Consider the following 21,396-nt stretch of genomic DNA (forward strand, 5'->3'; position numbering starts at 1 on the left):
CACCAGACAAAGGACTGCAAACAGACTAAGTGCTGCAACCTGTGTGGCGAGGCAGGCCACCGCAACATGACCTGCCCTAAATGCTGCCTCACTTATGCACAGGCGGCCAAAACCAATGAGGAGGAAGCAGATGAAATGCTTACTGTCACTACTACCAAGGACACTTGCAACCCTCCAGCCACCAAGGCCACCAACGAGCACAATGGGGCAAAAGGGGACACTGAGAGAGACAAGATGAAGGAAAAGATTGAGGCAGCGGAAAGCCAAACAACTGCACTGCCCCCTGAACCTCCCACTCCTCAGCACAGTGAATCAATGGAGGAGGAACCAGCAGAAAATCATCAGGTGGAGTGGCAGCTGGTGAAAAGGGCCAAAAAGAAGAAGGGACTAAGAAAGGACCAAGCCACTTCCCAGACAAGTGGCAAGAGGAGTCACCCATCTGACACGGATGACGAGGGCTGCTGCTCTTTGGACAAAGAAGGGCAAGGGTGGCACCAACAGAAGAAGCGGCAAAGCTCTAGAGAGTTGGAGGACGAGACACCTGAGCTCCAGAACATTGGAGACAATAAACAGACCAGCGCACCCCAACTTTGCCCACAACTTGAAGAGGCCAGCACACCCCAGCCCCAGGAATCTGGGAGCAGTGAAGCACTCGGCGCACCCCAGCTCCGGGAAGCCGGGAGCAGCAATGCCCCCAAGGGGGACTGGATCGGAGGGACAGCTCCAACAGAGAACAATTCAAAGCTCGTTCTTTGCACGAACCCCCAGATGCCACCTGAGTGGAACATCTCCAATGGGGTGGTTCAGGACAGTTTCCTCAGCCCATTCAAAGTGAGACAATTTGTTAATACTATGGGTATGGAGGAGCAGACCAAAAGTCTGGAACTTTCAAAGACAACAGGTTTTGTATGCAACAAAATGCTTTAAAAATGGGGATAAAGATTGTATCCATAAACGTGCATAGCATTAAATCTACTGCGTGATGTGTTGCGACCTTGGATTACTTTGCTAAGGTCAAAGCTGACCTGCTGTTTCTGCAGGAGTGTGCGAGGGCAATGGTCACGGTGATGGTCCCATGGCCATCGATCTGGTCGGGAGGAAACGACTCATGTTCCTCCGGCTTGGGTATTCTGCTGCGGGGAGGCAACTTTACTGTCACCGAAGTTAAGGAGATGGTGGGCGGGCGCCTCCTCGTAGCAGACGTAATGTACAAGAATGCTCCACTCTGGTTAATTAACGTGTATCCCCCGGCTCAAAAGAATGAGTGGCTGACGGTCTTTCAGCAGCTCCCACTCCTGCTGGCGACCTCCTGGCCAGTCATTCTGGGCGGTGACTTCAACTGCAGCTGGACGATCTGGCAAGGCCAACAGCAGATTGGACGCCACATCCAGATCCCTGATGGAAACAGTAAAGAATGCTAAGCTGCACGATGTCTTCAGCAACCCAGCAGATGGAGAACAGCGTAGATACACCTGGTTGTGGCCAGACGGATCCATCCATTCCAGGATAGACTTGCTGTTTGTGTCCCATGTGTTCACAGTCAAATCCACTGATGTCAAGCCAGTGTTCTTCTCTGACCTACTGGCTGACTGTCACTTACAGGAAGACTGGACGGTTGGCAGAGGGACATGGAAGTTGAACATGTAACTGCTGACCCCAGAGAACATCGAGGAACTCAATAGGGATTACAAAGGTTGGAGAACTGTGAAACTCCTCTTTGAGTCTCTGATACACTGGTGGGAAGAGATCAAGGAAAACATCAAGAGGTTTTTCATCCTCAGAGGCATCCAGAAAGCTAGAAAGGAACAGAGGGAAATGTCTCGACTCCAGAAAAACATGCAGAACCTGCTCCACTGCAGTCACAGAATCACATGGTGCAGAGGAGGCCCTTCAGCCCATCAAGTCTGCACCGACACGTGAGAAACACCTGACCTATCTACCTAATCCCATTTACCAGCATTTGGTCCATAGCCTTGAATGTTATGATGTGCCAAGGTACTTTTTAAAGGATGTGAGGCAACCCGCCTCCACCACCCTCCCAGGCAGCGCATTTCAGATTGTCACCACCTTCTGGGTAAAAAGGTTTTTCCTCATATTCCCCCTAAACCTCCTGGCCCTCACCTTAAACTTATGTCCCCTTCTGACTGACCCTTTGACGAAGGGGAACAGCTGCTCCCTATCCCCCCAAAATCTTGTACACCTCAATCAGGTCGCCCCTCAGTCCTCTCTGCTTCAACAAAAATAACTCAAGTCTATCCAACCTCTCTTCATAGCTTAAATGTTTCATCCCAGGCAACATCCTGGTGAATCTCCTCTGCACCCCCTCCAGTGCAATCACATGCTTCCTATAATGTGGCGACCAGAACTGCACACAGTACTCCAGCTGTAGCCTCACCAAGGTTCTATACAACTCCAACATGACCTCCCTACTTTTGTAATCTATGCCTTGATCTATAAAGGCAAATGTCCCATATGCCTTTTTCACCACCCCTAACATGCCCCTCCGCCTTCTGAGATCTATGGACACACACGCCAACGTTCCTTTGTTCCTCAGAACTTCCTAGTGTCATGCCATTCATTGAATACTTCCTTGTCAAATTACTCCTTACAAAGTGTATCACCTCACACTTTTCAGGGTTAAATTCAATCTGCCACTTATCTGCCCATTTGACCATCCCGTCTATATCTTCCTGTAGCTCAAGTCACTCAACCTCACTATTAACCACCCGGCTAATCTTTGTGTCATCCACAAACTTACTAATCCCACCCTCCACATAGTTGTCTATGTCATTTATATGAATGACAAATAATAGGGGACCCAGTACAGATCCCTGTGGTATGCCACTGGACACGGGCTTCCAGTCACGAAAGCAGCTTTCTGTTTTCACCCTGGCTCCTATAAGTAAGCCAATTTTGAATCCACCTTATCAAATTACCCTGGATCCCATGTGCTTTTGTCTTCTTTATAAGTCTCCCATGTGGGGCCTTGACAAAGGCTTTGCTGAAATCCATATAAACTACATCAACTACACTACCCTCATCTACACACCTGGTCACCTCCTCAAAAAATTCAATCAAATTTGTTAGGCATGACCTCTCTTTGACAAATCCATGCTGACTATCCCTGATCAAATCTTGCGTCTCCAAGTGGAGATAGATTCTCTCCTTCACAATTTTCTCCAATAGTTTCCCTATAGTTTCGCTATCACTAAAATGCCCCCCCACCACCACCTCAGCCACCTGTCCGTCTTCATTCCCCAGAATTAAATCCAGCACTGCGCCGTCCCTTGTTGGACCCTCTACATATTTGCCTAAAAGGTTCTCCTGCACACATTTCAAGAAATCCACTCCATCCAAGTCCTTAACACTATGTCTATGCCAATTAATGTTGGGAAAGTTGAAATCACCTAATAAAATTATCCTATTGTTATTGATTTTACACACCTCCGCAAATTGTGCACATATTTGCTCCTCAATTTCCCACTGACTATCTGGGGGACTTTAGTAAACACCTAACAATGTGGCTGCCCTTTTTTATTCCTAAGCTCTACCCACAAAGCTTCATTCGATGCCCCCTCCAAGATATCATCTCTCCTTACTGCAGTAGCTGACTCCTTAACTAATAATGCAACGCCTCCTCCTCTTTTACCCCCTCCCCTGTCTCGTCTGAAGATTCTATATCCTAGAATGCTGAGCTGCTAATCCTGCCCCTCCCTCAACCACGTCTCAGTGATGGCTACTACATCACAATTCCTCGTGTCAATGTGGATCGATGTCAAGGAGGAACTCCAAGAGGTGAAGAGCCAGCAAGCCTCGCTCTTTGTCTTGGAGGCCTCCAAGATCATCTTCCGCTCCATGGTGCAGGGTGAGAAGTATTCACGTTTCTTCTTCCAACAGGTATACAGGGAGAGCTCTGTGAAAAGCAGCCTGAAGGAAGAAGATGGCTCAGTAAAATCATTGCAGTCTGACATTTTGAGGATCAGCAAATCCTTTTATGCCAGATTGTGTGACATGAAGCCCGCAGACAGCGCCAGTCGCTCCTGTCTTCTTTCACGGAGGTCTTAGACAACAGTACACGGGAGAGTCTGGACAAACCACTAACTCCTGATGAACTGACTAAGGCCCTTGAGTCCTTCAAGAAGATTAAGACTCCCGGAAGCGACAGCTTACCGGCTGAGTTGTATTCGGTTCTATGGGACTGGATCAGCCTAGACCTGCTAGAAGTGTACGAGGGTATGCTTCTGGCTGGCAACAGGTCAGAATCCATGAGAAAAGGCATCATCACCCTCATCTACAAGCGGAAGGGGGAAAGGGAGGAAATTAGAAATTGGCGACTCATTTCACTGTTGAATGTGGACTATAAGATTCTGTCCAAGGTCATCGCCAATCAAGTCAAGTCCACTCTGGAATTGGTGATCCACCCTGATCAGACCTGCACTGTGCCCAGCAGGAAGATCTCTGACAGTCTTGCGCGACTCAGGGATACGATTGCCCATATGCAGGACAGGGGTGTGGACACCTGCCTCATCAGCCTGGATCGGGAGAAGACCTTTGACAGAATATCACACACTTACATGGTGGATGTGCTCTCCAAAATGGGGTTTGGGGAGCGAATTCACAACTAGATCCAACTGCTCTACACTAACATCAGTAGAGCAGTTTCAATCAATGGGTGGGAATCAGAAAGCTTCCCAATTAAATCTGGCAGGGCTGCCCTCTCTCCCCTGTCCTGTTTGTTTATTGCATAGAACCCTTTGCTGAGTCCATCAGGAAGTATCTGGGAATGAGAGGAGTGACAATCCCAGGCAGTGGAGGCACTCAGGTCAAAGCCTCCCTGTACATGGATGATGTCACTGTCTTCTGCTCAGATCCGCTGTCGGTGCACAGACTGATCAACGTCTGCGACCAGTTTGAACTGGCCTCGGGAGCCAAGTTAAATCGTGGCAACAGTGAGGCCATGTTCTTTGGGAACTGGGGTGACCGATCCTTTGTCCCCTTCACCATCATGTCAGATGGCCTGAAGATGCTGTGGATATGGTTCTGAGGGACCAGGGCATGTGTTGGAAACTCGAAGGAGTGAATGGCTATGGTGGAAAAAAAACTGGGCATGTGGGAGTGACGTTCCCTCTCCATTGTGGGTAAGAACCTGGCCATCAGGTGTGAGGCACTCTCGCTGTTGCTGTACGTGGCGCAGGTCTGGCCCATTCCTCACTCCTGTGCGGTGGCAATCACCTGAGCCATCTTTCGCTTTATCTGGAGGTCGAAAAGGGATTCGAAAAGTGTTCACAGGGACACGATGTGCAAGCCTCTAGATAAAGGGGGAAAAAAGGGCCCAACATTGCCCTCATCCTGATGACCACCTTTGTGTGCGGCTGCATCAAGCTGTGCTTGGACCCTCGGTACACAAACACCAAGTGTCACTGTGTGCTGAGGTTCTACCTGTCCCCAGTGTTGCGAAGGATGGGTCTGACCATGCTGCCATGGAACACTCCAAGCAGTTGGATCATGCCATTCCACCTGTCCCTCGTGGAAAAATTTATGCAGAGAAACACCTTTGACCACAAGTCCATCAGGCAGTGGTTGGCACGTAACATGCTAGAGGCTCTGCGGGAAAAGGAGATGGTGGATCCTGTCAGATGCTTCCCCAAGCAGACTGCCAAAGTCATTTGGCAGAATGCCTCATCGCCAGAACTTTCCAAAAAACACCAAGATGTAGCTTGGCTGGTGGTGAGAAAGGCCCTCCCCATCAGATCCTTCCTACATGCCAGGGGTCTCACCCCCTCTGCACATTGCCCTCAAGGTGGCTGTGATGAGGAAGAGACCATTGTTCACCTCATTGTGGAATGTGCCTTTGCGAAGAAGATCTGGAGTGAGATGCAATGGTTTTTGTTGAGGTTCCTCCCGAGCAGTACTGTGACACAGGACTCTGTGCTCTACGGGCTGTTCTCAGGGACACACACCGAGACAAACATCAACTGCAGCTGGAGGATCATCAATTCAGTGAAAGGCATTCTTTGGTTTGCCCGAAACTTGTTGGTCTTCCAGTGCAAAGAGTTGTCCTCGACTGAGTGTTGCAGACTGGCACATTCCAAGGTCCAGGAGTATGTGCTGAGGGACGCACTAAAGCTTGGGGCAGCTGCCGCAAAGGTGCAATGGGGAAAGGTTGCTGTCTAAGACCTTTCTGTCATTGCGCACCGAGGGGCTTGGAATTGTATAGACCCCTCAGGTTGTATGACTCACAATTAATGTATGTAGTGAATACTAAATGTATCATAATTATATTGAAGTGCTTCAGAATGCAACATGATGTATGTCGATAACCCCAATACCATTGCACTGTCTGACTGTCTGTAATGACCATATTGAAATGACTGTAATATTCATTGATTGTATTGCAGCACCTTGTGATCCATGTGTAAAAGTTGAATATGATTGCCCCTTTTGTGATGGACATTTAGAAATGTTTTGTAATGTTCTTTCAGATATTTTATGAGTAAAGTATATTTTTTCCAAAAAGAAATATTTAAATAAGAAATGCTGTCTGCAGAAAGGGAACACAGAAAAGACAGTAATATCTGTGCCTGAGAAAGATCTCAAGGCTGTAACATCGTAAGATTTCTGAGCCTGTTCCATTTTGGGTCCACTAAAACAGCAAACTATTCCTTTTTTAAATAATTTGTAAAGCACTGTATCCCTCCAACAGCACTTTCCTTGATTTGTTTGTCTGTGATTGGGTTCCGTAAGTGTTCAATTTTGGGCCTAATGCTTAAATAAACAATCCTCTTTCTTTGTTTAAGCTCACAAAAAACCTACTGCCTGTTATTCAAATTGTCCACACACTCAAGAGGTTAAAAAATGTACATTGGGGTTGCTCGGCAAATTCAGTTCTTTTGATTTGCTGATCTCCATGAGGATCATACAAGATATCTTAGAAGAGCCTGGATTCAAGAGCAATCCAAGGAGAACACCCCTTGCACCACAGTGCTGCTATTAGTGAATGGCCAAGTGGAAGGAGCGTCCTCAGAGCAATGAGGAATTGCTCATGAATTGGACAGTAAAGATATTATAGTCCAATACTTCCATACCTACCAATTGGTTTTTATGTTACAGTAAAAGGGAGCTGCACATACCTGAAAAGTGGAAAAGACTATTGCTAGTGTACCTATTAAAACTATACCTCTACTGAGTTCCAGGAGCGTCCATGTAGATGGTTCCAGATTCTAGAAGCAAGGACAGTACCATCTATACTGCTGCATGCTTGATTCCACAGGGTAATCAAATGCCCTCATTTAATATCCACCCTAAAGGCTGAAGTTATTTCTGTATTCCAAATTTTCAGACCATTATGTGGGAGGTCACCATGTACTATGACATGTTATTTGTGTGAAATTTCCTCGCAGAATATTTGCCTGTTTGTCAAAGGTCCACACCTTCTGGCTGCAGGAGTTCCATCATTTGGAACTCCAAAATAAAGCTCGCTTCATTATCACTCAACTTCGTTACAGTCTCCAACTCACTGTGAATAACACCTTAGGGGACCTTTTGGTGTCACAAAAATTTTCAATGACTTCTCATCACCATCAAACATCAGAAATCAACATCATAATCCTAACCCATCCTTGTCTGGTATACTTTGGATGTAACAAATGGATGCTTTGATGTAGTACCAATATTTCTTTGGCAGAACAATAAGAATTACATGGAATGTATATTCTTCAATACAATGTTTGAATAATATTACTTCTCCAGGTTTCCTCATGGAGTAATGTTGCCGTTTGGTGGTTATTCCCAGCAGCATAGCACTTTACCAGTTTGAATTAACAATGAGTAGTACTTCTTTAAATATCTGAACAATTTAAAGGCTTCAGTATTTTTGATTTAATATGCAAATTCTAATCATACTTCAAAAACTTGGCACCAGATTTATTTGGAACCGTTAAGTAAATCATAATATAAAAGCAAGTTGGTAATCTGAAATAACAGAAAATGCTGAAAATTCTAAGCTCTGACAGCATCAGTGTAGAAGAGAAACACAATTAACGCTTCAGGTCTAAGCAAGTCTGACAGCATGAGTGGAGAGAAACATTTTTGATGCCGCCAGACCTACTGAGTGTTTCCAGCAATTTTTGCTTTTTTAAATTTTACGTAATGCCTAATAATACCGGCTAAACTTGCAGTGGATAATAAATTTTTTATTTGAATATCTTCACCTGCTCACGCTCAGTTTTTTCATAGCAAATCACCCGAAATAACTGCAAAAAATGCTGCAGGTAGCTGCAACGGAACGCGTACGCAACACTTGAAACGCCTACGGGCCAAGTGCTAGAAAATGGGATTAGAACAGATGACCAGATGGGCCGAAGGACCTGTTTCAGTGCTGTATAACTCTACGAAGCGTCATCCAGATGCTCCGTGCAGCATGACGCTAAACGGCATTCTACGTGTGCGAGGGAGTTAACTAGAACGAGTTGTTAGTGAAGTATCGGCGACCGGGTGGGGAGGGGGCTGGTAGGGTTTTCACGTCTTCATACCGCCCGCGCGGGATCGAAGGAGTAAACTGATGGTGCTAACAGGTGACGCTGTTCCTCCTCACTCAAAAGCAGGCTTTTTATACAATAAGGGCGAGCAGAGGCGCGCGCAGTCTCCTAAGGCTCTCGCACTTTTTAACCGAAACTCGAGCCAAGAGGGTGGTGCGGGCTAACGGTGGTACTTGCGGCTGAGGCGCGCGACAGCAGACCTGACTGGTGGTCTCCGTGTCGCAAAGCCTTGCGCTGCGTTCCTTAAGGGGCCTATGATCAGGAGGTTCAGTTCGTGAAAAACACGCGCCCATCCTCCTCTTCGGCCACTTCTAATTTTCTCACCCTCACCCCCCGCCCACGGGCCCTGTCAGTGTGTCTGTTGCCGAAAGTGTAGGAGTGCCTCCTTCCCGCCCCGCCTCAGGCTTCCGATGCTGTCACTTGAGGTCGCCTAGGAACGCGCTCGTTTGGCGTGTGTTTGATTTACAGCTGCGGCCCCAGCGGGATGTTCGCAGCGGTGGAGCAGGGCTCGGTGCTGTGCAGCGATTCCAACATCCTCTGCATGTCCTGGAAGGGCCGTGTGCCCAAGAGTGAGAAGGAGAAGCCCGTTTGTCGGCGACGCTGCTACGAAGAAGGCTGGCTGGCGACTGGCAACGGCAGAGGGGTGGTCGGCGTGACTTTCACTGCTAGTCACTGCAAGAAGGAGCGCAATACCCCGCAGAGGATCAACTTTAACTTGCGAGGCCACAACAACGAGGTGAGACTTTAAAGAACTGTATTCGCAGCTCGTTGCGCGACTGCTATTGAACCAGTATTTGGTTAAAATAATGGCAGCCGCTTTCAGATCTTCTCTAAACCGCCATCATGGTGCAGTACCATACATGGACTCAGTTGATGGAAGAGCGGGTGCGATCCTGACCGCTGGTCTGTTATTTCTAATGCTAGAGTGTTTTTAGGTGCCTTTACCCATTTTAGATGCACGCTCTTTTTCTTTTATCTTCAGGAACACAACTTGAATTCACTTAAAGATTAATGTGTACTGTAACTTCGCTTTGCATTAGGGCTTTGGCAAAAAAGAACCGTTTTTTGCCGGATTCCACCTCGCCTGTCTCTGGGAGGTAAGTGGTACAAGATCCTCTGGAGGACATGATCATGTAAATGAGAAGGTTGATGCTCATGGGGAGCAGAACTCCTGTGTGTTTCCAACCATTATTGCAAAATATCCGCCCCAGACCATACTAAGAAATGACTAAATTTACGGAGGGACCAGTTTTGTTCTGACGGAAAAATATCCCAAAGGACTATTTTAATATATTAGTAGCTACAGGAGAACCTTTGGCTGTGATCTTCTATTTGGTGGTGTCTTTAACATTTTTTAGTCACATTGCACTATCTATTATTGACTGTCTTAGTGGTTCAAGAGTAATTTAATTAAATATCATTAAAATAGTTCAAAGTGAATTTAAAATCCTGTTTCAATCTTGAGTTTGGTCATACAACAACTCAAACTGCAGCAATTTTCACGTTGGCCTATTGGGTTGTTGTCTTTCACTTTTCTGTTTAATGTAACTGTGTGGCAGAAAATAGGGAAGTCATAGGATGTCTACCATGGGCACAATATTTAAAAATTAGCTGCAATATGACCAAATAACCGTGAAATTGTGATGAGTCCAACTCGGATGACAGACAATTCCGGTTGTGCGATCAATCATTCCTGCCAGCAGAATAGCAAATCCCATAGAATGATGCCTGTGATGAGATGAAATTCTGCACTTGTTACTCTGGATTAGCTGAACTTTTCTAAGCTTTTCATATGACTGCGCCAAACAATCAGAGCAGAGTTAGACCACACGAGCGTGAAATCATGGACCGCTGAGCAAGCTATTGTTTGACATAGATCTTCCTGTGACAGGACATGCTAAAACTGTGCGAAGGTTAAGTGCTCTCAGAGAGAAGGTGAAGTTGATACAGCAAGTGGAAAACCATGGCATGAAGCGTAAAGTGGATGTTGCAAAGAAGTGGGAGATTCTGCCATCAAGTTTGTCCACCATTATGAAACACCAGTTGACCACCTTGGAACAGTTTGATAAACAGGTATTCTCTCCAGCGAGGAAGTGGATGAGAATGGCTGCATATCCCAACATTGGAGCAGCTCTGCTAATGTGGTTCAACATAGTCTGAGCAGAGGATATGACCATCTCCGATCCAATCCTGCAGGAAAGGGGAGTTACCCTGACAAAGAAACTGGGCCACCTGGAGTTCACTGCAGTGATGGATGGCTGATTCAAGACAAGGCATAGCATTGTCTTCCATGTGGTTATGACAGTAATGATGGGTGATTGGCTTCAAAATGATCTCACCCACGTCTTTCACGAGAATGCACCAAGAGACATTTTTAACGTGGATGAAACCAGACTCTTTTACCGTCTTTTGGCAGACCTCTGATGTTTAAAAATAAAACATTTAACGGTGGAAGGCAGAGCAAGGAAAGTGTCAATTCTGTAGCCTGCACCAACATGGATGGCACCGAAAAGCTGCTGCTGCTTGTGATGGGCAAGTCTGAGAAACCATGTTGCTTCGCGAATCTACACTATCTATGTGGTACAAGGCTAACAAAACTGCCTGGATGAGATCTGGCCTTTTTCAATGCAAAGCCCCAGTCTTTTGCAAGGTCAGGTCTTTGTAAGGTGTTAACAAATTGAATAAAGACTTTTTCATGCATTTACTGCTTACTCTTTTCATTTGGCATTTGAATCTGTTGGTTTTCACATGGACCACGTTTATAGGCATATTGAGTTACATAGAGACACGTTCAAGGGGGATTAAGGTCCCATTGGCTATTGCGAAGCCCAGCTTAACTCACATTTGGAGGTGGCCCCACTAGGATTCATCAAGATTTTGCTGTATGTGATCCTCTACTGACTATAGTCCAGTCAGCCTTGTCTGAAAGTGTCAGTGCTATCCTACTCATTTTCTGAACTTTGGCTCAACACGTCAGGAATCTGAGGTTAGGTAATTGTTGAGGAAATTTGCAGACCGGAAGAATTTGCTATATAGTAGATAAATTTCTTGAAGTTTACATCAATATTTTAATGTTTGTCAACATGATAAATCCTTATTGATGAAAATGCCAACTTTGATTAAGGTCATATGAACATATGAACATCCTAGGAAGAAATCGATACACATTCTAAAGTAACCGTTAAATATCCCCCTGCTATTTCAAATGAGAGAGGCCTGCACCTCATTTCTTGCTTGTAATTGTGGCTGGATAGCGCAGTGAAATCTCCACTTGTAAAATTAAATTTATATTTTGATTGGAAGGCAAATGTTTTTATGGCTGTGATTTTGACAGTTAGTGATACATTTGAAAAAAAATGGGGCAGAATTTTATGTCCCCCCACCACTGGCAGGTTTGTAGGTCCGTGTGGCTGTAAAATTTTTTGAATGGCCTTCCCATCAGGTTCGTGCTGGCCGTGACCTCTCTGCAATTTTATGCTGGGTTGGGCGAGACCGAGGCTTCAGGGAGGTGTTCAGGGGCAGGGGGATGCCCGCAAAGTGCCACTTGCTTGGGTGCATCTGCCTCCACCAGCAACCTCCTTTGAACATTGAATGCCCCCTCCCCCCCAAAAAAAAGATTTGGCCCCTGCAGGGGCTCCTTTCTGACCACCCCAGGTCCAGACTCTCCATCAACACCCCCACCCCCGCTCTGCCCAGCCCCCTAGCCTTGCCTACCTTCCCTGCCATCAGACTCCCAGAACTTAACTGGTCCTCAACACCTGGGACTTAGGCTCTGGGGATTCCCAGTCCTGGCCATTGCAGCTTCTGGCACTGCCAGGACTAGAGCTGCCAGCAAATCAGTTTGGCCGGCAGTTCTCCAAGGCGGAACTTCTTCCTGACTGAGGGGCAGAACTTCTTCCTGACTGAGGGGCGGTAGTGCCCCCTCCAGCCAATTAACACTTGTTGGAGCGTGAAATGCTGCAGGGCAGCCAGTATTGGAAGCAGTGTTTTGCCACCGTCTCCTCGGATGGTGGGAAGGTAAACTGCCATCTGAAAAACCCTGGTCATTATTTTTTTTCATTAAAAGGTTTAAATTTGATAAGTAATGACAATTTGTATTGTGATAATGATCAGTGATCTCTTGCTAAGTAGTGTGCAGAGACTGTGTTTTGGAAAACATTGGTATGAAATTAAAAGCATTTCAGTGATGTGTTGCTCTGATTTTACCTTTCTGAACGTTAAGGGGGTTGTTTTGATTTTATGATGTGGCTGTTGCACTGTTGGTCATCTAATAGATGACCACAAATTTATATTCTTTGATATTTCACATAGTACGTGCATGAGGTGACAGTTAATGTTCCCTACTGATTTGTAGTAGGGTCTCAAGTTTTCAGATGCCACTAAGTTAGGAGGCACAGTAAATTGTGAAGATGGGAGTAAGAAGTTATAAGGAGACTGATTAAGTGAACAGACAAACTGCAGAAGATGAAATTTAAATCAAAAATAAAAATACCTGGAAAAACTCAGCAGGTCTGGCAGCATCTGTAGAGAGGGACGCAGTCTTCAACAGAACTAAGTAAAAATAGAAGAGAAGTGAAATATAAGCTGGTTTAAGGGGGGTGGGACAAGTAGAGCTGGATAGAGGGCCAGCGATAGGTGGAGATACCCAAAAGATGTCATAGACAAAAGCACAGAGAGGTGTTGAAAGTGGTGATATTATCTAAGGAATGTGCTAATTAAGGGTAGAAAGCTGGACAAGCAAGGTACAGAAAGCCCTAGTAGGGGTGGGGTGGGGTGAAGGAATTGAAATAGGCTAAAAGGTAGAGATAAAACAATGGATGGAAATACATTTAAAAATAATGGAAATAGGTGGGAAAAGAAAAATCTATATAAATTATTGGAAAACAAAGGCAGGGATCGGAAAGTGGGTGGGGATGGAGGAGAGAGTTCATGATCTAAAATTGTTGAACTCAACATTCAGTCCGGAAGGCTGTAAAGTGCCTAGTCGGAAGATGAAATTTAAATGTTGGGAAATGTGACCTCATTCACTTGGGGTTCGAGAAAGAGATTAGTAGCTGTGCAGGGATTTAGATATCCTTGTTCCCAGGTCCAAAAAGTAATAAGAATGGTCATCGAATATTGGTCAATATCTTGAGTTTGGAATACAACTGTGACGTTATGCTTCCAGTGTGTACAGAACTCTGATCAGGCTCCATCTGGCATATTGCGTTCAATTTTAGGCACCTCGATGTTTGTTTGTATGTTGGCCTTGGAAAGGAGTATGATACAGATTCAGCAGAATTGTATTAGTGTTTAAATGATTAATTTATGGGGCCTGGTTGCATAAGCTTGGTTTGTATATCCTTCAGATTTAAATGTTGAGGGATGATCTAATTGAAGTATTTAAAATGGTAGAGGGATTTGATAGGGTTAATATAGATAGAACTATTTTCCTCAGGTGGAGAATTGAAGGCAGGGTTGGCACAATCTTAAAATCAGAAATAAACTTCTTAGAAGTGAAATCAGGAAGCTATTTTTCATACAATGTATAATGAAAATCTGAAACTCCCACTAAATGAGTCAATAAACATTTTCAAGATGGATCATTATTTTTTGTAAGGTAACAGTATCAAAATATGAATCAAAAATGGATAAAAGGAATTAGTTACAGATCAATTGAATGATGGAACAGGCTTGAGGGGCTGAATGGCCTACTCATGTCCCTATGCTGCATAGTTTATTCTTATTATAATAAATTTAGCCACAGCAAATCTGTTCAAAAAACTTTTGCATGAGTAATTCATATTCATATCATTTTACATTGCTTTCAGTGCTTGTTATGCTAAATCATACCATTAAATCATTAATTTTTCTGGTACAATGAATATTATAATGAATACATGAATAAAATATTAATACCACTTGTGGCAAATATACCCCATTTCATTTTTTTGCATGAGAAAGTTTCTTCTAATTTCCACCTTCATATATTTATCTTGAGCGATCTTCTGTATTCATTTTATCTACCAGAGTATTTTTACCTTGTCTGTTACCTGTATCATTTTAAATGCCTTTGTCAGTACACCTCAGCCATCTTGGTTCAAAATCAGCAGCCCAAATTGCTATAACCTTACCCTAAAACTTATGCTTTCTCACTTTTGCTATCATTATAGAAAACTCTGTGTTGCACTTTCTCTGGAACTGCTAAATGACTGAAGATACTTGGGGCCCATTTTTGTGCTAGGTATGACACTTACTGAAACAAAAACAGAATTACCTGGAAAAACTCAGCAGGTCTGGCAGCATCGGCGGAGAAGAAAAGAGTTGAGGTTTCGAGTCCTCATGACCCTTCAACAGAACTGTTGAAGGGTCATGAGGACTCGAAACCTCAACTCTTTTCTTCTCCGCCGTTGCTGCCAGACCTGCTGAGTTTTTCCAGGTAATTCTGTTTATGTTTTGGATTTCCAGCATCCGCAGTTTTTTTGTTTTTATGACACTTACTGGTTGAGTGTTCCTCCTGATTTCTGTTGACTTCAATTTTGCTTGATTCCTTGATGCCACACCCGGTGAAATGCTACCTTGACGTCACGGGCGGTCACTTTCACTTTGCCTCTGAAATTCAGCTCCTTTGTCCATGTTTGAAGCAAGGCTACAATAAGATCTGGAGCCCTGTGCCCCTGGCAGCACCCAAACTGAGTATCATTGAGCAGGTTATTGCGAGTAAGTGCTGCTTGATAGCACTGTCAACAGCACAGTCAGTCACATCACACAGTAAAGTTAGAGGGAGAATATGCAGATGAAATTAGGAAACGCCTCTACACAGTTGGAAATGCCTCTGTACAAAGTTGTAGAGGCACAGAAGAAGACAGTTTGACTCATTGAGTCCATGCCGATTTTTCTGTAGAGAAATCTAGCCAGACCCATCCGCTTGCTCTACCTCTATAGCTCTGCAAGTTTGTTTGCCTCAAGTGCCCACCCATTTTCTTTCTGAAAACATTGATCATCTCTGCTCTCGCCGTCCTCGTAGGCAGCAAGTTCCAGGTTATTACCACTCTGTGTAGAAAAGGTCTTCCTCACATCACCCCACATCTCTTGTCCAAAACATTAAAACTGTGTTCCCGTAGTTCTTGTACCTTGTACCATCTGCTAACGGGAACAGCTTTTCTTTGTCTCTCTTACCTAAACCTATCATAATTATGTACATCTCTATCAAATTTCTCCTCAATCACCTTTGCTCCAAGAAGAGCAGCCCCAATTTCTCGAAATTAACCTTGTAGCTAAATTCCCTCATCCCTGGAACCATTCTGGTAAATCTCCTCTGTACCTTCTCAAGGACACTAACATCCTTCCTAAAGTGTGGTGACCAGAACTAGACGCAGTATTCTAATTGTGGTCTAACTAGAGCTTCATAAAGGTTCAGCATAACTTCCCTGTTTTTGTACTCATACCTCTATTTATGGGACCTTGGACTTCATATGCTTTACTAATTACAGTCTCAGTATAACCCCTCAGATCTGTGCCGTTAAGTCTAAATTGCCTATACCAACACTTATGCCAAAATGCCCTTAATTTTTCGCATTAAATTCCATCTGCTGCTTGTCTGCCCATTCTCCTAGTGTATCTGTGTCCTGTTGCAGTCGATTGGCATCATTCTGACTATTCACAACACCTCCAAGTTTGGTATTCTTGGGAAATTTTGAAATTTTAATTTGTATTCCAGTATCTAAGTCATTTATATTTATCACTAATGTCATTTAGGGAAGGAATAGTGCTGTCCTTACCTGCTCTGGCCTACATGTGACTCAAGACCCTCAGCAATATGGCTAACTTTTAAATGGCCTACCAAGTCACCCAGTTGTACCAAGCCACTATAGAAAAGTTGAAATTAAACCAGACAAACCAGCCAGCAAATGACAATGGCATACCCAGCCCTGTCAACCGTGCAAAGTCGTCCTTGGTAACCTCTGTGGGCTTGTGACAAAATTGGGAGAGTTATCCCACAGATTAATAAGCAACAGCCTGACATTGTCTGTAAAGTATGATTTGATGCGTATGACTATGTCCCAGACACCACCAATCACTATCCCTGGGTTTGTCCTGTCCCACCAGCAGGACAGACCCACCAGAAGTGGTGGCACCGTGGTATACAGTCGGCAGAAAGTTGCTTTGGGAGTCCTCATCATTGACTCTGGACCCCATGAAGTTTCATGGCATCAGGCCAGATATCGACAAGGAAAGGTTGATTTCTACCTACTGCCACCCCACCTCCCACTCCTTTCAGCTGATGAATCAGTGCTCCTTCATGTTGAACACCACTTGAAAGAAGTACTGAGGGTGGCAAGGGCACAGAACCCAACTGTGGATGGGGGGGACTTCAATGCCCATCACCAAGAGTGGCTCAGTAGCACCACTTCTGGCTGAGTCCAAAAGGACATAGCTGCTATGTTAGGTCTGCTTTAGGTGGTGAGGGAATCAACCTGAGAGAAGAACCTACTTGTCGTCACCAAACTACCTGTTGCAAGATGCACCTGTCCATGACAATATTGGCATGGGTGGAGATGAGATGAAGTCTTGTCTTCTCATTGAGGATACCCTCTCTCGTGTTCTGTGCACTACCAGGGTGCTAAATAGAATAGATTTCAAATTGATCTAGTAGCTCAAAACCGGGCATCCATGAGGCGCTATGGGCCATCAGCAGCAACAAAATTGTATTCAACCACAACCTGCAACCTCTTGGCCCGGCATATCAGCCACTCTACTATCATGGTTTTCTGTTTTTAAGCCAAATTTTTATAAACTCAAATTTCTATTCCATGAGTCACAATTTGTTGACCTTTTTATGTGGTACTGTCACAGGTGCTCTCTTAAAATCCATGTAGATAAAGTCACCCTGATTCCCTTCATCAACCTCTCTGTTACTGGAAGTTCACTTAGATTAGTCAAAGACTATCTTGTAGGAATTAAACCCAATTGCAATTAATTCAATCGCCATTAATTTGTTTTACCTCAAGTTTGAACAAGACTTCTAACCTACAAGATAAGACAGGACTCATGGAAAATTTAAAAAAAAGCTCATTTCAACGATGATTACTTATTGACATAGTGTTAAAATATGGAATTACTTAAGCCCAAACATATGGGGAGGGGATACTACAGTTAAGCCCTCTTAATTGAATATATCCAGAACACAAACCTGATATTTTGATCAATTAATTACTTCCTTTCCAAGCCAGACAAAATTCTAGTTACAAATAATTCAATATAGAGGAAAAATATATACTTTTCAGTCCAAAACGGACTTTTACGACTTCGATCAGGTGATCAGGCCGAAGAAGTGTAACCCTACAATCCATGAAAATCTTGCCCAGGGGAGATCTAGTTCATGGCTAGCAACGGGCCTTTCTTTGCTAAGGGTTTTTACACCCTAACGGTATTCTCGAATGAGTTTGGTAAAAACTTGATAATTGGTCAATTTTATTACTGAATTGATTCGATTGGTTTTAAACTTTTGCACAAATGATCTAGGATACATTGGAACTGTTCATTTTACCACTCCCATCTGGCTCTGTTGTCATTGCCTTAGTGAGTTCTCTGGGTTGTGCCTCTGGGCATAGCACCGTGATCTCCCCAAGGGTAGAGGAAGGAGGCAGTTGCTGAATCCACACCAACCAGAATGGATATCGAACCCTGTGCTGTTGGCACCAGTCTGATTCACAACGGCTGTCTGGCCAACTGAGCCATCCGGTCCCCCAGAGTTGCTGTGGCAACCTGCACCTTTTTACCTGCATGTTGTAGCCTGGAGCTATAGATAGTGATGGTAGAGGCTCCAATTTCTTTCCATTCCTAGAGCTTGTCATTGGTATATTGGTGGATTTACAATTTGATAGTCAACCTGTTTCGCCGCATTATGCGCAAACCTCCCTAGGCCATCAAGTCCTGGAGTGAGGTTTGAAGCTGGAGCTTCTGGCTCAGAGGCAGGGTTGCTACCCGCCATGCCACAAGAGCTCCTATTGGATTCTGTACAAGTTTTCTATTCATTGTTCAGTTCCAAATAATGTTTGACAAAGGCCATGGTGAATTTGCTGCTAACCATTTTATCCTGATGTTGCATTCTTTCTCACAGAATCTGCAATATGGAATTTAAAAACAACTTGGAGTTTTAAGGATAACTCCGTCTTTTAAAATGATTAAATCTTCAATTATAATTCACTTTTTAAATCATCTTTCTGGTTGATGTCTAAATACAAAATCAACATGACTTCCTTTCCTTCTCTGGCTTTACTGCCAGCCTTTTGATACAGTGTCACTTTCCATGTCACATTCATTATTTTATGCAAATTAGTGTATACCATGGCAAATGTACAATGAGTTCAAGCAGATAATTTCACTTCTACCCATTGACTTTGTTAAAGCGGTTAACAAAAACGTACAATAGGAAATGGCTGCAGAAAGCTAAGAGTTAAAATGCTTCCCTGACCTCGTTAGCTTAAAGTTAAAAGTTTTATTTTATAGCCTAAAAATGGTCATCTTCTACTAAAAATCGCTATCCAAACCCACCAACAGATTTAAGGTGAAATATATCTGCAATATATTGATCTCTCACCACTTATGTGACGCCTTTATTTCCTTCACATCAATTGAATTACAGCTAATATGTGATATTATCCTGATCCATGATGGTATTTCAATAATCAGCCCACAGTTGCACCAATGTCTATTGTCTCCAGCAGCAGATATTTCTTCTTTGACTTATGCATTTTGTTGCAGAATATAAAGGTGTCAATTGGAAGAGACAAATCTTTGCCTGAATGTCTATCTGATGAACTTAATGCATTGGAGAGATATGATATCCAAATCTACTAACATATATTCATGAAATTGTTCACTTAAGTCATCCCTAACACTGATGTTCAACTGTTGGTGGTTATACACCTGGAGTGGTAAGGCTGGGTGAGGCCAAAGGTCCCTGATTAAATGAGGCCAGTTAAATCTCCATATTTGTATTCTTGATTGTATGGTAATGATAACAATATTCACCTTTCCCTCTGCAGGCCAAATGTACAGGGAATTCTGCCCCTCGTGGTGCTATTAGATCCCTCTTGATCCCAAATGAACCTACAGTAGTGTGTGCAGCAACATCATAAGGGCAGATGAAAGGCATTGCCTCTTCGGGTACAACCTTTCAAGTCAGGCCACCCAGATAACTCCATCTACCTGGACTAGGTACTTTGGGTACTGATAGTATTGGTGCTGTGCCCTTGACTCCTTAGCCCAATTCTCTTGACCCTAAACAAGGCGGCTGGGCTTTTCATTGCCTTTTAACGCGGCGTAAAAACTTACTAATATTTGTATCATTATTATTAGTATCAGTCCAATTATATTTGTCCCATTGTTTCCCAGATGGCGTTCCTGTTTTACTGGGTGTACCTGTACTAGGCCCCTAGTTTTACAAATGTTAGTCGTTAGCTGATAAATGGACATGGCCTCAAGGTAAGCATTTGTCATCTACGAGGGATAACTCCCTGCAATCCTCTGCAGGTTCCCCCTAGTTTTTTCTAATACCCAAGAGCCATATGTTGCACAGACACCACTTTGCAGCCTCTGAAGCATTCTTCTCTTTTTAAAGATCTTATTCATGTGATGGGCATGTGAATTGTCTAATGTCTTGCAAATGGATGGTCATAATCTGATCCTCTGTAAGCTCTGCCCTTCTCACAGAATCTCACAATGCAGAAGAGGTCCTTCGGCCCATCGAGTCTGCACCGACACGTGAGAAACACCTGGCCTATCTACATAATCCCATTTACCAGCACTTGGCCCATAGCCTTGAATGTTATGACTTGCCAAGTGCTCATCCAGGTACTTTTTAAAGGATGTGAGGCAACCTGCCTCCACCACCCTCCCAGGCAGCACATTCCAGACTGTCACCACCCTCTGGGTAAAAAGGTTATTCCTCACATACCTCCCTAAACCTCCTGCCCCTCACTTTGAACTTGTGTCCTCTTGTGACTGACCCTTCAACTAAGGGGAACAGCTGCTCCCTATCCACCCTGTCCATGCGCCTCATAATCTTGTACACCTCAATCGGGTCGCCCCTCAGTCTTCTCTGTTACAACGAAAACAACCCAAGTCTATCAAACCTCTCTTCATAACTTAAATGTTTCACCCAGACAACATCCTGGTGAATCTCCTCTGCATCCCTTCCAGTGCAATCACATCCTTCCTATAATGTGGCGACCAGAACTGCACACAGTACTCCAGCTGTGGCCTCACCAAGGTTCTATACAACTCCAACATGACCTCCCTACTTTTGTAATCTATGCCTCGATTGATAAAGGCAAGTGTCCCATATGCATTTTTCACAACCCCACTAACATGTACCTCTGCTTTCAGAGATCTATGGACATACACATCAAGGTCCCTTTGTTCCTCAGAACTTCCTAGTGTCATGCCGCTCATTGAATACTTCCTTGTCAAATTACTCCTTCCAGAGTGTATCATCTCTCACTTTTCAGGGTTATCTGCCACTTATCTGCCCATTTGACCATCCCATCTATATCTTCCTGTAGCCCAAGACACTCAGCCTCACTGTTAACCACCCGGCCAATCTTTGTGTCATCTGCAAACTTACTAATCCTACCTCCCACATAGTCATCTATGTCATTTATATCAATGACGAATAGTAGGGGACCCAGCATAGATCCCCGTGGTATGCCACTGGCTTCCAGCCACTAAAGCATCCTTATGTCATCACCCTCTGTCTCAGACAACTAAGCCAATTTTGAATCCACCTTATTAAATTACCTCTGTATCCCATGTGCATTTGCCTTTTTTAATAAGTCTCTCATGTGGGACCTTGTCAAGGGCTTTGCTGAAATCC

At 44.1% G+C, this 21,396-nt stretch overlaps 1 protein-coding gene across 1 annotated transcript in view; it reads left to right on the forward strand.

Annotated features, from left to right (window-relative positions):
• Positions 1 to 8,415: 8,415 nt before the first annotated feature.
• The window catches only part of tulp4a (TUB like protein 4a), a 491,793-nt gene continuing 478,812 nt past the window's right edge, over positions 8,416 to 21,396 (forward strand). Inside the window, exon 1 of the mRNA XM_041217482.1 lies at positions 8,416 to 9,273. Coding sequence (XP_041073416.1) covers positions 9,022 to 9,273 — 252 coding nt within the window. The 5' untranslated portion in view covers positions 8,416 to 9,021. The remainder of the gene's footprint in view (positions 9,274 to 21,396) is intronic.

The sequence above is a fragment of the Carcharodon carcharias genome, chromosome 2 (genome assembly GCF_017639515.1).
Source record: "Carcharodon carcharias isolate sCarCar2 chromosome 2, sCarCar2.pri, whole genome shotgun sequence".
Taxonomy (NCBI): domain Eukaryota; kingdom Metazoa; phylum Chordata; class Chondrichthyes; order Lamniformes; family Lamnidae; genus Carcharodon; species Carcharodon carcharias.